This window comes from Mesoplodon bidens (genome assembly GCF_964165515.1).
Source record: "Mesoplodon bidens genome assembly, chromosome: 13".
NCBI classification, from domain to species: domain Eukaryota; kingdom Metazoa; phylum Chordata; class Mammalia; order Artiodactyla; family Ziphiidae; genus Mesoplodon; species Mesoplodon bidens.
This window is the reverse complement of record NC_138169.1, coordinates 47484893-47500400: the sequence shown is the minus strand read 5'-3', so window position 1 is coordinate 47500400 and position 15508 is coordinate 47484893. Positions and strand designations below refer to the sequence as shown.

The 15508-nt window shown below is 46.0% G+C and overlaps 1 protein-coding gene across 1 annotated transcript in view; it reads right to left on the bottom strand.

The window, feature by feature from the left end:
- RNF138 (ring finger protein 138) overlaps positions 1 to 10433 on the bottom strand; it is a 41543-nt gene extending 31110 nt beyond the window's left edge. Inside the window, exons 1-2 of the mRNA XM_081251705.1 lie at positions 10371 to 10433; positions 9730 to 9912 (exon numbers count right to left, since the gene is read on the bottom strand). Coding sequence (XP_081107831.1) covers positions 9730 to 9839 — 110 coding nt within the window. The 5' untranslated portion in view covers positions 9840 to 9912; positions 10371 to 10433. The remainder of the gene's footprint in view (positions 1 to 9729; positions 9913 to 10370) is intronic.
- Positions 10434 to 15508: the final 5075 nt, after the last annotated feature.

Genomic DNA, 15508 nt, shown 5'->3' with positions numbered 1-15508 from the left:
CTTAGTAGATTCCAGGTAAGTCCAAAAATGGACAATTTTTTTTAAAAGATTCAAGAAACAGAAAAAATGGAATAGCATTGTAACTTTAGATAAAGAGAATCAAGTATTTCAAATCTGAATGTATAAGAAAATGTAATAATATACCAAAAACAAAGCAACTGACAGGAAAATAATGTAAAATAAGTAATAAATTACAATAATTATTAAATCATAGTCATAGAAATGATCACAAATGTACCTACACATTCTAAACAGTAAAATTATAAATTAGTATATAAAAATTTAATATGGAAAAATGCACATAGCCATATGTTGCTAGCAACTGAAGAAACAAATTTTAAGGCGACTTCTAGACACCACTATGAACTGTATTAAACTAACAAAATATTGCTTTAAAAAAATGCTCAACGGGGCTTCCCTGGTGGCGCAGTGGTTGAGAGTCCGCCTGCCGATGCAGGGGACAGGGGTTTGTGCCCCGGTCCGGGAGGATCCCACATGCCGCGGAGCGCCTGGGCCCGTGCGCCATGGCCGTTGGGCCTGCGCGTCCGGAGCCTGTGCTCCGCAGCGGGAGAGGCCACAACAGTGAGAGGCCCGCGTTATCACAAAAAAAAAAAAAAAAAAAATGCTCAACGTAGCGAATATCCTGCTCGGGCTGCGCGCTGGGCCACGGCGCAAGCACCGGAAGATGGGGCCGCCCGCCCGCCCGTCCGCCCGGCGCCCCGGGTCCCTGCCCGCCGGCCGCCCCGGCGTCCCCCACGAGGCCCCGGAGCCAAGGGCCAAGCGGCCGCGGACGGCAGCGTAGAAGGCGCGAGGTAGTGATGATCTTCAAAATGAAGTCTCTGGAAAATGTTCAGTTCTCTGCAGGAACTACAAAAATGGAAGGAAAGAACATTTTCAAAACGAAATTGTTGCCACCGCAATGAAGAGTAGCCCCCGCTCGCCGCAACTAAAGAAAGCCCGTGCACAGCAACGAAGACCCAACGCAGCCAAAATAAATAAATAAAATAAATTAATTTTTTTTAAAAAGCTCTTTCAAAAAAAAAAAAACGGAATTGTTGTGAAAGTGTGTTTACAACTAACTGATACTATTGACAGTTTTTTTTTTCTTTTTCGCTAATGAAACACTTTAAGAAGACTGTATTTATGGTCAAAGGAAACTGGACTAACCATGCGGCCGAAGACTTTTCCCGCCACGACCTACTCTGGGAACAGCCCGCAGCGGCTGCAGGAGATCCGCGAGGGGCTTGAAGCAGCCGCCCAAGACCCCCGCCCCGGGGCCTCCAGCAGGGCCGAGCAGTGACGCTGTGCTGGACGCCATGGCCCTGGGGGGACAGGCAGCAGCAGCAGCAGAGGAGGACAGACCCAAAGTTCGGGCCTTACCAGAAAGCCCTGAGAGAAATCAGATACTCCTTGCTGCCCTCTGCTAATGAATTGGGCCCTTCAGCCGCCGCAGAAGTAAACCGACAAATGCTGCAGTAACTGGTGGACGTGGGCTGTGACCAGATGGGTGGACGCTCCCAGGAGGCTGCCCATCTGGGGTGCAAAGGAGACCAGCAGAGGTCCCTGGAGAGGGGTTTCTAGGCTACAAACCCAAGGCCCTTTCTGTGTCCCATTACACTGTTTTCCACCTCCTCTCCAAAACCATCTTGTTAGCTGCTTTCCTTTTCAGGCAAGATCCAAAGATTTCTCAACTCTCCTGAAATTGTGTCACGTGCACTTTCTGTCCTCTGTGATGATGGGAAGGCTTTCCCACGTAGCCCTTTCCTTGGGGTTTATTTGGCTTATTCTGAGCTGTCATGGGGAAGAGACTGGCTTCCTTGAACCTGTGTTTGGTCTGTGCATTTTTTAACTCAGCTACGGGTAAGGTTGGTTAACATGAGTTGGCTCTTTGCCTCTGTTTTCTCCTGTTTTAAAAGAGCCATCTATGCTGTTAGAGGAGACGTAACTATATTAAGGGAACGAGAAAGGCTAGAAAATAAAAAGCTTGAGAAATTTTTTTTTTAAATGCTGGCAAAGATGATGGAATACAGATATACTTTAATAGTCTAAATGGCATTATGTAAATTAGCCCAATTTTGTGGAAAGCAACATGACATCTATACAAACAGCAGTAACTATTTATTGAGCACTTAGGCAGGGTTCCAGTAACTTTACATAATCTTGAATTCTTAAGAATAAATAAATGTTTTAAAAGTTCCTTTATTTGGGCTTCCCTGGTGGCGCAGTGGTTGAGAGTATGCCTGCCGATGCAGGGGACGCGGGTTCGTGCGCCGGTGCGGCTGGGCCCGTGAGCCATGGCCGCTGGGCCTGAGCGTCCGGAGCTGTGCTCCTCAACGGGAGAGGCCACAGCAGTGAGAGGCCCGCATACCGCAAAAAAAAAAAAAAAAAAAAGTTCCTTTATTTTACAAACGAGGAAACTAAGACTTTCACAATAAATAAACCTATATGAGACTGAAGGCAAGATGATACTTCATTGAAAACAAGGCCCTGCACGTTCCTTCTACCTCAGGGTCTTTGCCCAGAATGTTCCCTCACCCCAAAATACTTTATACACAAACACAGCCCTCCACAAATTAACACCTACACATCACAAATCTCAGCAACAATTTCACTTCCTCAAGAAAGGTCTTTATTACGTACCCATCCACCCACCAACCCACCTAGATCTGGTCCCCTTCTTATATTCTCTCCTTAAACCTATGAGTTTGTAACTGCACATGTATCTGAGTGTTTATTTGAATTAAAATGTGTCTCACCAATGCCAGTTCTGAAGACAGGGATCATATCTAACCGTACACCACTGTAGGTATAACACAGAGCTGGGCACCTAGTAGGAATTCATTAATATTTGTTAAAGCAATGAATGCTAATTTACCTTAATCTAATCCAAAATTTTACTTAACCCAAGACCAAGATATAATCCACAGTCCTCAAATCAAAACCATAAGCAGCTTCCATGTACAAAACACTTCAACAGAGCTATAATCATCCTTGTGTGACACAGCTGACAAATTCCCTTGTATTTACCCTCTGACCCAGCAATTCCACTTGTGAAAATTTATCTTACAGGAAAAACTCTCACATGTGAAATGGTATTCATACAAGTTTAATCAATGTGCCATTATTCGTAACAGCAAAAGATTGGAAACAACCTAAGTGTCCACAGATAAGAGACTGGATAAATAAATAAATAATTTAATAATTAAAAAAATAATCAAACAATGGAACACTAGAACACTAAATATGTTCCATGGGGTCAGGAATTTTTGTCTGGTTTGTTGAACCCTAGAATCTACATTAGTATTATTGGCACATAATGGACACTCAGTGTTGGCTTACTGAATGAATGAAAACTCTACAATCTCCCCCCACCCCCCCTAAAAAAGAGTAAGAAGGCCCTTTATGTACTGATATAGAATGACCTCCAATACAGTAAAACATGAAAGAAGCAAGGTACAAAAGAATGCATACAGTATGCTGTTCTCTGGAAGAATAGGTAAGGTAACAGTGATTGCGAGAGACAATCATATAATTTCCTTTTGTACCTTTAAAGCTGTGAATTACAATATTCTCCATTCACAATAATATCTTCGATATTAAATATCTGGACCAAAAAACTTGAAACAGCCTCCTTTCTGTTTACAATAATAATCTAGCTTTTTGTGTTAGATGCTATAGTTATTAAACTAAACATAATTTTATATTTTTATGGGTTTTGAAAACTATAAAACACACATACAAGATTATTAGCATTCACAAACATTATCTCATTTGGCCCTTGCAACAACCCTGTGAAACAGGTTGTTTCTACCCCTGTTTTATGGAGAAGAAAACAGGCTGAAAGGAGTTAAATGACTTGACCAAGTGATACAGCTAGTAAGCTGTGGTCTACCAACACAAACCCACCATTCATACATTTATTCAATACCAAATACATACAGTAGGCTCAGGTAAGTACAAGTAGACCTGGGTTGCTGCCTTTTAAGAGCTTACAGTCTAGTAGGAGTCTGCCTTCCAATGCAGGGGACGTGGGTTCGATCCCTGATCGGGGAACTAAGATCCCACATGCCGCAGGGCAACTAAAGCCTGTGCGCCGCAACTACTAAGCCCGTGCCACAACTAGAGAGAAGCCCGCGTGCAGCAATGTAGAGCCCGCGCGCTGCAATGAAAGATCCCATGTGCCGCAGCTAAGACCTGATGCAGCCAAAAATAAATAGATAAATATTTTTAAAACTTGTTAAGGGGCCTCCCTGGTGGCGCAGTGATTGAGAGTCCGCCTGCCGATGCAGGGGATACGGGTTCGTGCCCCGGTCTGGGAGGATCCCATATGCCGCGGAGCGGCTGGGCCCGTGAGCCATGGCCGCTGAGCCTGCGCATCCGGAGCCTGTGCCCCGCAACGGGAGAGGCCACAACAGTGAGAGGCCCGCGTACGGCAAAAAAAAAAAAAAAAAAAAAAAAAAAAAAAAACTTGTTAAAAAGAGCTTCCAGTCTAACTGGTGAGAATGGCATCAGTCAAATCGTCTGATCCCCAAAATATTATGATTATGAACTGTGATAAGAAATACAAAGAGGGATTTCCCTAGTGGCGCAGAGGTTAAGAATCCACCTGCCGGGGCTTCCCTGGTGGCGCAGTGGTTGAGAATCTGCCTGCTAATGCAGGGGACACGGGTTCGAGCCCTGGTCTGGGAAGATCCAACATGCCACGGAGCAACTAGGCCCGTGAGCCACAGCTACTGAGCCTGCGCATCTGGAGCCTGTGCTCCGCAACGAGAGGCCGCGATAGTGAAAGGCCCGCGCACCGCGATGAAGAGTGGCCCCCGCTTGCCACAACTAGAGAAAGCCCTCGCACAGAAACGAAGACCCAACACAGCAAAAATAAATAAATTACTAAACTCCTACCCCCAACATCTTCTTTAAAAAAAAAAAAAAAAAAAGAATCCACCTGCCAATGCAGGGGACATGGGTTCGAGCCCTGGTCCGGGAAGATCCCACATGCCTCGGAGCAACTAAACCTGTGCACCACAACTACTGAGCCTGCACTCTAGAGCCCACGAGCCACAATTACTGAGCCTGTGTGCCACAATTACTGAAGCCCGCATGCCTAGAGTCTGTGCTTCGCAACAAGAAAAGCCACCGCAATGAGAAGCCCACGCACTGCAAGAAGAGAAGCCCCCGCTCGCCACAACTAGAGAAAGCCCACACGCAGCAACAAAGACCCAACACAGCCAAAAATAAATAAATAAATTTATTTTAAAAAAAGATGGCCTAGAGCAGCAATTATTATATCAGCAAGAAACCATGTAAGCCTGGCTTTCAGATTTATAACAAGTACGTAGGAAAGAAGGTATTTTGAAAATATGTATGTATGTATGTATGTATGTATTTATTTTTTGCGGTACGCGGGCCTCTCACTGTTGTGGCCTCTCCCGTTGCAGAGCACAGGCTCCGGACGCACAGGCTCAGCGGCCATGGTTCACGGGCCCAGCCGCTCCGCGGCATGTGGGATCTTCCCGGACTCAGGCACGAACCCGCGTCCCCTGCATCGGCAGGCGGACTCTCAACTACTGCACCACCAGGGAAGCCCTGAAAATATGTATTTAGAGCATGACTGCCCAAACAGGATACCAATAAAGGTGTTCAAATTGTAAGAAATATGAAGTGAAAATTCAGGGACTGGATAATCCAAAGCAGGTCAATAAAGAATCATACAAATCTGTGCTTAATGAGAAGTGGAGGGTGATTTATATTACTTCATTTTAAAAGATGCTTCCTGGGACTTCCCTGGTGGTCCAGTGGTTAAGACCCTGCGCTGCCAATGCAGGGAGCACAGGTCCCATCCCTGGTTGGGGAACTAAGATCCCGCACGCTACCTGGCGTGGCCAAAAAATAAAATTAAAATAGGCCCCGAAGCAAACAGATTAGATTTCCATTTTTAAGAATCTGGCAAGGCATCAACTTGTTATTATATGTAATTTTCATTGTGATAGAGCTTACTTCTAACTGTACAGAGTTATTTATTTAACCATTCAAAATAGAGAAGGGAGGTTTGGTTTAAAGAGTCTTTGAAGATTACAAAGGGAAAAAAAACAAGAGATAAATACCTTACCACTATGCCAGTCTGTACCTTCTGAAACATACCTGCTCAACTTTCATATTCTTAATTCATCTTTACATGTTTTTCAAAACATCTGACCACTCTAAGGCATCTGACACTGCTGACTACCTTTCCTTAAAATTCTTCTCGGTTTCCTGTCACACTCTATCTTGGTTTTCTTCCTGTTCTCATCCATTCCTTCTCAGGCTGTTCTTTTCTCCACTCTACATTTAAATATATATTCTCCAGCACTTTGTTCTATCTAGATCTCTGTTATCTTTCAATTTATACACCTCCTCCAGGGGCTACATTCATACTCACAGCTTTAGTTCCATGTATTCCAGATCTACGTACATACACTTAACTATTGGACATACAATCATCAAATCTTACACAATCTCCTTAAAATGTCAGGAATCTCTTCTCTCCATTCCCTCTATCATTATCTGGGTTCAGGTTCTAATCATTTCTCTCTGACAGAGCAATGAATGACCTCTTCACTAGTCTCACCAGTACCAAGCTAGACAAGGCTAGTAATTAGTAAGCATTCTAAAATTTAAATGTGACCATGCTGCTCCCCTGCCAAAATTATTCAGTAGGTCTCTATGGCTTTCAGGAAGAAGTTCAAATTGGCTTACACAGTAAATTCCTGCCACTGTCGCTAAGCTCCATCTCTACCACGCTCATCTTTTGGCCAAACTTTGTAATCGGGACACAGTCATCCTCTGTAACCCCTCCTCACCTCTGCATATGCTGTAAACCTAATCAGGGTATTCCCCAACAATCCCTGAATACCAATTCTGACCTAAAGTATAACTTCATCCAGGAAATCTCTCCTACACTCATAGGCTAATTTAGATAACTGCTCTCAAGGCTCACATAAATTCTCCTCCTCAATTTCTTCCGTACCAATCACATTCATGTATAGGTCTTCTCCATTAGACTATTAACATTCTCCAGAGAAAGAGCACTTTGTTTTGTTTTGGCCTCACAACATGTGCGACCTTAGTTCCCCGACCAGGGATCGAACCAGTGTGGAGTCTTAACCACTGGACAGCCAGGGAAGTCCCAGAGAAAGAGCACTTTGTATTCCCTGTACCTGACACACAGAAGGCATCTGACAATTGCTGTTTGAAGGAATGAGTGAGGATTAAATGGGAATTTATATTTTGGTAAAGCTTTTCCAGTGATAATGAACTTGCTCCTTTTACTAGAATGGGCAAATCCTTCACTACAGTTGAAATGGCACAGGGGCTGAAAGCTCTTATCACCACATCTCTCACTACTGATGAACAAAAAATTAATTTTGTAGCTAAATATAAATTTGTTTAAAGGCACAGGTTTGTCCTCTGTAAAAAGGGAAAAGCAAATGACATTCTAAACTAGGTTATTTAAAACAGAATTCTATTTCCCCACCAAACTCCTCCCAATCAATACCCTGTTCCACCATTACCACCCTTTCCAAAGAAAACTTTTTCTCCATCCACCTTAATTTACTGTTTAGCCAGAACCTTTGAGCAACTGTGTGTGCATCTGAGAGGGGACAATGCTGGTAAATGAGGGGATGGAGGAAGGTGAGTAGTAGGTGTCCAGTTCTCCTAACAAAACCTACTCCATTATTTTCTTTCCACATCCCAGCCCAGGGAGGTGATTTAAGAAAAGCCCTCAACAATCATCTTCACTCGCTTTTCCACAGCCTTGAGGTCAAGCCAAAACTACAGTTTGATTTAATAAAATGTCTCACGAGGGAAGTGAACTAGAGCAAACTGCACGGAATTTTGAGGGGAACTAGAGATTACAATGAGTTCTATGAGGTCAAACACCCAACAGGTAATTGAAATGATTCTGTCCGGAAAAGACCTACTGTCTCACTGTGCCCTCCTCCCCTCCCTGTCTTCCACCCACTGCCAGCCCAAGCACAGAAAAGGCATCAAGTTATAATAAACACTAACAGATTAAAGACTAAAAAGTATACACTGCTCCCTAAACATCTCAAGATATTTTTCTAACAATCTGCATTTGTTGCACCAAATGATAAAGGAATAAGATTGTCATTCATCTCTCATAAGCGGCAAAAATATAACTGGCGTAACTTCTATGGTGAAAAGTCACATACTCTTGGGCTCACACAACCACTACCACTAGGAATAAGGTAGATAACAGTGCAGGTAAGACTGGGGATCGGAGTGACACGAGTGGGTCTCAAGAAACAACTGTAAGGAAGTTTGTGATTAAGAACCCCAAGTTCGGGCTTCCCTGGTGGCGCAGTGGTTGAGAGTCCGCCTGTCGATGCAGGGGACACGGGTTCGTGCCCCGGTCCGGGAAGATCCCACATGCCACGGAGCGGCTGGGCCCGTGAGCCACGGCCGCTGAGCCTGCGCGTCCGGAGCCTGTGCTCCGCAACGGGAGAGGCCACAGCAGTGAGAGGCCCGCGTACCGCAAAAAAAAAAAAAAAAAAAAAAAAAAAAAACCCAAATTCAACAACCCATTCTTTACAAAATTATAGAACCGCCCCTCCCCAAAATAAAGGTCGAAGGAGAAATCGATTTAGAAACTTGTTCGACTCTTTTCAGCTATTTGTAAGCACACAGAACTTTCAAGCCTGGGTGTACTTTTTCAAATAGAGATTTCCAAGCCTCAGCTGCCAGAAATTCTTTATAAGTTTGTAATGGAGCCTGGGAACTGGCATGTTTACTTAAAAAGCTCCCCAGGGACTCCGGTCAGCAGCCAGGTGTGTCAGAAATGCTATACACCTTTACCAGAAAGGCTCCTTCTAACCCTTACGGACACCCTACGAGTCTATACTAATTATCGAAGTTCTTCCTAACAGCACCAGGCCACCTCACCGAATCCCTCTGTGTTCTCCATCACCCCTAGGATTACTGCCTTAATTTCAGTTCATTCCTCACAACAGCGGTCTATCTTTCTCATCTCCACCCTTGTAGTATTCAAGTAATAAGCAGACGGGTAAAACAAAGGGAAACTATCACTTCAATACCCGGAAATCCTGTCAGTTCTAACATATGAGGGAAGCAAACCCATTCTAGGTCATTCCAACCTGCACTGAATTTTGAACGCATCGAAACACTTTCAAGCGTGGTCTGTGAAGCGGGTCTGAAAGGTTAAGTTAGAAGAGAGCTCCTCGATCTGGAAAGGATGGGCCAAGGTTCTGAAAGGAAAAGGGAGACTTGAAAGCGGGGCGGGTCGCGGAGCCGGGCGAGCGGGCCTTGCGGGCACCTCTGGCCGGTTCTGACACCCGACACCCCAGCCTTCACTCAGGTTGCTAGGAAACAAAAAGCCTCCACATTCCCTGCAATTCCTCCTGGGCCTGCAGGAGAAGACAGGGGCCTCGGGGCCCAAGGACGGGCCTGGGCACTGCCCCGGGGACGCGGCAACGAGGCAGCTCCGGGGCCCGGGAGCTCCGGCTGAGGGGCCAGGCGCAGGGAGCGGGCCGGGAGTTCGCGGGGAGGGCGGCCTGGCCTCCGACCGGCCGCGAACGGGCCCTCGGCGCCGAGCGGCGCCCGGGGAGGCCGTGGCGGGCTCCGCTCCCGCCAGGCCGCAGCCCAGGGTCCGGGGCGGGGTGAGGGGCCTAAATGACCACCCGGCTCCGCGCGGGGGAGGGGGCGTCTACTCACACGTGCTGACAAGCCGCGGTCCGTACGGGCGTTTTGAGCACCTCCTGACAGACGGGGCAGTAGAAATCATCTTCGGTGTAGGACGTGGCCGCGGAGAGCTCCTCCGCCATGGCGGGAGATGGGGGACGAGGTTATGGCGGCGGCAGCGGCCCAGGTGGCAGCGTCGACCCGTGGCCCGACTCCCTGTGTGAACCAGGAGGGGGCGGGGAATCGCGTCAGGAAGCGGCTCGCGCCAGGAAGGAGGCGGGGCCCTGGAGGGGCGGGACAGAACGCCGAGACGCTACGGCCGCACGCGCCGGGCGAGGGTAAATCGCCGGGTTGCTGCTCTTGCCGGGGCAGGACGGGGAGGCGGCGCTGGGCGGGAGGCGGCGGCCGAAAGCCCGGCGATTGGCCTCACTGACGTTTCCACGAGCGCCCGCGAAGGGCGACCCCGCCTGAGGCCACTCCCTTACCTGGCTCCGCAAGGCAGCCGCGACTCAGCCCTCTTCTGCGCCTCCGGCGTCCTTTTCCCCGGCCTTTCGGCTCCTTTTCCCCACCCCCCTCCCCGAGCCCCCTACCCGCGCAGCCGGCTTTCGGCCGCAACCTACGCTTTTCCGCGGCTCCCCGCCCCGCCCCTACACTCCGCTTGCGTAGACGCTCACTTAGGTGAGCCAGCTTCACGGGCTAGCGTTGGTAGAGAAGCCGGGCGCCGTCCTCCGGCTTCTTGTCTAGCCGCTGACCCCTTCGCAGCTGAGGCCGGGGGCGGAGTGGCGGGTGGAGTGTGCTGGGCCCATCGACCTTAAACAGGGCCGGGCCCGAGGCTCATGGTGCACGTGGATCCCACCGCGGCATCGCGCCGCCTGCAGCCTGCCCGGCAGGTCACCGAACATAAGGCGGCGAGCGCGGGCCCGATGAGGGGGTGGAGGGCGGCCTCCGTAGCAAACGGCTTGTGACGTATGCAGCAGCTTGTGACATCAACAGCTGGGTGTTCGCTGTACCCCCAGCTTCCCTAGAGCAGGGATCCCCCTTTGAGCCACTCCTATCAAATATATTGGGGTTTTCAGGAATTTTCCCTCAAAAAATAGCATTACAGGGCTTCCCTGGTGGCGCAGTGGTTGAGAGTCCGCCTGCCGATGCAGGGGACACGGGTTCGTGCCCCGGTCCGGGAGGATCCCACATGCCGCGGAGCGGCTGGGCCCGTGAGCCATGGCCGCTGAGCCTGCGCGTCCGGAGCCTGTGCTCCGCAACGGGAGAGGCCACAGCAGTGAGAGGCCCGCGCACTGCAAAAAAAAAAAAAAAAAAAAAAATAGCATTACATGGTATTAAATTTTTTGGTCCTTGTTGTTGCCCTTGTCAGAATGTTTGGTTCATGTCAAGGTGTGTTAATGTAATAATCCGTTATGGGATTTTAATCCTTCGGAGAGGAAAAATTAAAGCCCCCTTGAGAGGGTTTCAGCTTTAGACCTTAACACAGTGTGAGTGACGAGTTACAGTCGCAGATGCGGTTTTCCACCAACACCTTTGTTTTGTTGATAGCTTTGAAGAAGAATGAGGTGGAAGCGTGAACCTAGGCATTTCACCGTTCTTCAGTAATTTAAATGCTCTTGTGTTTGTTTGTTTTGGTTTGGTTTTGGCCATGGTGCATGTGGGAATCTTAGTTCCGGACCAGGGATTGAACCTGTGCCCCCTGCAGTGGAAGTGCGTAGTCTTAACCACTGGACTGCCAGGGAAGTCCCAAATGTTTCTTTCTTTTTCTTTTTTTTTTAAATGGGCCCTTAATTCCGAGATATATCCACACAATTGATAGATCTATAAGGTGAGGTCACAACCACATGAATGGAGCTAAAGAAATCTAGAACATTATAAAGCATCCTCAGTTTGCTTCAGAAAAGAAAAAGGTTTCATTAGCATGCTTTGTTAAAGCTTTCCGCTGTGAACAAAATAAATCATAGAAGCCACTGAAAGGCCTAGTTAATTCAATTCTGTCATTTATTGTCTACGGTGTCCTTGGCACTGTGTTAGATGTTATGCAGGTGTCATGAACTTTGCTCTCAATTCATTTATACTCTTGGATATCTATCAAAATGAAAGGACAAAAAATGGTATTTGCCGAAGTATTAAATTTTTCATTAACAGTGACTATAATGAGGCTAGGAAGAAGAACGATTGGATTTGTATGGACTTAGAGAAAACCTCATGGAGGAAATGGGTCTTAATGTTCATCTTTAAATGACAATTCCTAGAGTAATACTCACTGAATTATTTGTCCAATGAACAGCGAATTCCCTCCACCACCAAACTACATTTTGTATTTTTTTTCTCCCTTTCCTCCGTAACAAGGCAGAGCAAGAAGGCTAATTTTAGCTTCAGATTTCTTGGGAGGAGGAAGAGTGCTTGATGGGGGGGTACTTAATCGCAGTAGTCCAGGTGCTTTTCAAATTCTCTTATAAAATGGTTCTTGGATTCCAAATTTCACATTTTCAATAATATATTCCCAATCATATTTTCCTTATTTTGACCACTTTAGGAAGTGGTATTTTCTGCTTACTAGAATGTTTCCCTTTACTCATTAAGAATCCTTAACCAGAACATTAATTTTGTGACTTACAATTTTACTTGCTTCATTCTTTCTCTAATGGCAGCCTTACTCATGCCCTAATCCAAACATGTTTGTATTACTTCTCATATACTCTGAGACTCAAATAAGCAGTTGACATACATGTAAGCATATAGTTGGCCATATGTGGAAATACATCAAAAATGTGGGTATAAGGAAAATGTAGTTACCCACTGAGAGTTAAGCTTAGAAAAATAAACCATAAATGCCAAAAGACACAATCTTCTGTCTTGGCAGCATTTCATACAAAAAACTACTTGATATTTTTAGGGCAGCATCACAGATTTACTCCAATTACGTTCAGCTGTGTAAATAAAACCTCCTCAGGTTTGGGGCATAGGGGGAAAACCCTAAATGTTAGACCAGCTTTATAAACTTAGTCTGTTGAAATAATTTAAACATTTCCTTTAAGTTTAGGTTAAAACACTCAATCTGTTAATAGTCCATTTCCCTCAGTCGGCTCCCCTCAAAATGGCATCTGGAATAAGAGGAAGGACAAAGGGTAGCCGACATGAATTTGAGACACTACTGGGGAATCTTGGTCCTGCAGGTCTCCTTTGAATTCTTGCTGGACTTTTCTGCAGAGAAGATAATTTTGGCTGCTCTCTAAAATGCAGTGAGTCTTGGGCATTGTGCTGCTGGTACCTGCTGGTGAGGGCTACTCTGGCCTGTCTTGCCCGGGTCAAGGCCTTGTCCCCAGCGCTCATCTCTCCTCTCAACCTCCTCTCCTCAACACACCTTTCTTCAACTTTTTGTTCCAACCATAATCCTGTTGATGAAAATTAATCAGTCGATCTAAGAAAGAAATGGAAAATTTTATTCGAGCCAAATTTGAGGATTATGACCTGGGAAGAGTATCTCAAAAAGCTCTGAGAACTGTTCTGCCTATCAGAAGTCAAGGCACAGTTTTATAAGTTTTTTGAGACAGAGGACAATACATCAAATGACATTACTGACAGTTTACATAATCCAGATCTAAGTGTCATGTCATCATGGTGGGTCACGTGACCCCTTACAAGCTCAAGGAGGAACGTTATCTTTTAAGGAGCTGTCATGTTGATGCTAAGGAGAACATTATTCCTTATGGTTCAACAGGTATTCCTGCTGATGGGGGAGGTTCGGTCGATGCATAATGCAGATACATGATGCACAGTGGTGGGAGAGAGGAAGCCAAAGGGCAGAGAAGAATTTTTTATGTTTACATTTTTGTCTTGCCATAAAATATGAATTTTATTTCACAATCCCTTAGACTGGAAAGAATGGACCTTTCCCCTTGCTGTTTATGGCTGATTGGGCTGATTGGGTGCTCCCATATGTAAAACTCTTCAGTCAAGTCTACCTAGCCAGGTAATTAACATACTAAAGGGGGAGATAAGTGAATTTAGAAAATTAATTACTTTCTTGACAAAGCCTGGCTTTGTCTTGTTACAAAACCTTCAAAGTTTTGCTGGTAAAATTGACTGCCTTTGAAGAAGTCAACGGGGAAGCTGGGAGATGGAATAGAAGAGAGGCTCATCTTTCACTGTCTACCCTTCTGTATCTTTTTAAATTAGTACCATGTGCGGTGCTGACCTTCAGCTGCTTGGCAGCCGTGCAGCTCTACTAGTCCTTTTCAGCCTGGCCCCTGATTGGTCAATAGTCTGTTCTGAATGGCCAGTGCCCATTTGGTTCCAGTTGTTAAATATTTTCTTTTCTTTAATTTTTTTTTAAATTTTATTTATTTATTTATTTTTGGCTGTGTTGGGTCTTTGTTGCTGCGCGCGGGCTTTCTCTAGTTGCGGCGAATGGGGGCTTCTCACTGCGGTGGCTTCTCTTGTGGAGCACAGGCTCTAGACGCGCAGGATTCAGCAGTTGTGGTACATGGACTTCAGTAGTTGTGGCTCGCAGGCTCTAGAGTGCAGTCTCAATAGTTGTGGCTAGTGGGCTCAGTTGTTGTGGTGCACAGGCTTAGTTGCTCCGCGGCATGTGGGATCTTCCTGGACCAGGGCTCAAACCCATGTCCCCTGCACTGGCAGGCAGATTCTTAACCACTGAGCCACCAGGGAGGTCCAAATATTTTCAATATTACTCCTGATCATGTACATAAATAACCTATTCACTGAATGCATATAATTTAATTGTTTAAGCTTGTTTTGGAAATGTTCTTTTTTTTCCAAAAAAAAGCAAAGTTCTTTACATTCCTGTTAAATTAATACTAATTTCTTCTTTTCCCCTCTTCACCCCAGCACGCACGCACGCGCGCGCGCACACACACACACAGACAGATGGATGCCTCAGGCTAAGTAAGAAGGAGTTCAAGTGAATAAAAATGTGAAAGGGAAACCATAATAGGCACCATGTTCCTATCAACAAGCATTCTTTTTTTTTTGGCCACACTGCACAGCTTGCAGGATCTTAGTTCCCCGAACAGGGATTGAACCCACACCCTCAGCAGTGAAAGCACAGAGTCCCAACCACTGGACCACCAGGGAATTCCCAACAAGCATTCATAAATCCTACTTCCAACCCCCACTCTAACAAATCATGATTTTTGTTTAGGTAGCTTCTATTTTTCTTCCAGCTCTATCTTTTTAGGAGGTAACCCTTATTCTCAGCTCAAGGGGGAAACCCATGATTGAGATGAGCCAATCTGGATGGATTATTTCTTCTTACACATTTAGGCCTGGGCCTGTGACCCAATTATGATCAAGGAGGTGTGACAGGAATTCTTCTGAGGGGCTTCAGCAAGTGCTTTTCTTTGCTGATCAAAAAACAAATAGGAATAAATAATTCCATGCTACTTCTGGATGTTCTTCTGTCCATCTACGCTGCCTGAAACTCTGCAACCATCATGAAACCATGAAAAGAACAAGCCAGAGGATAAGCCAAAGGACTGAAGATGTCAGAGCTGAAAGATTGAAGTACGGAGGTCCTTGATATAATTGAGCATTAATCTCAACAACCTGAAACCGCCCTACAGTGAAGTCCTAACCACTGGACTGCTGGGGAATTCCCTACCCTACCTCCTGTTAAACCTTTCTAATAGTTTAAGCCATTCTCAGTTGGCTCTTCTGTTATTTGTAGCTCAGAGTATCTGAGCTAGGTATTTGCTTAATGACTACCAGATCTGTTCCCCCCGCCCTGCCCCCCCAGTCCTCTATTCTGCTCTGTATTGCTGGAGTTAACCCTTGCAAACTGTATCGC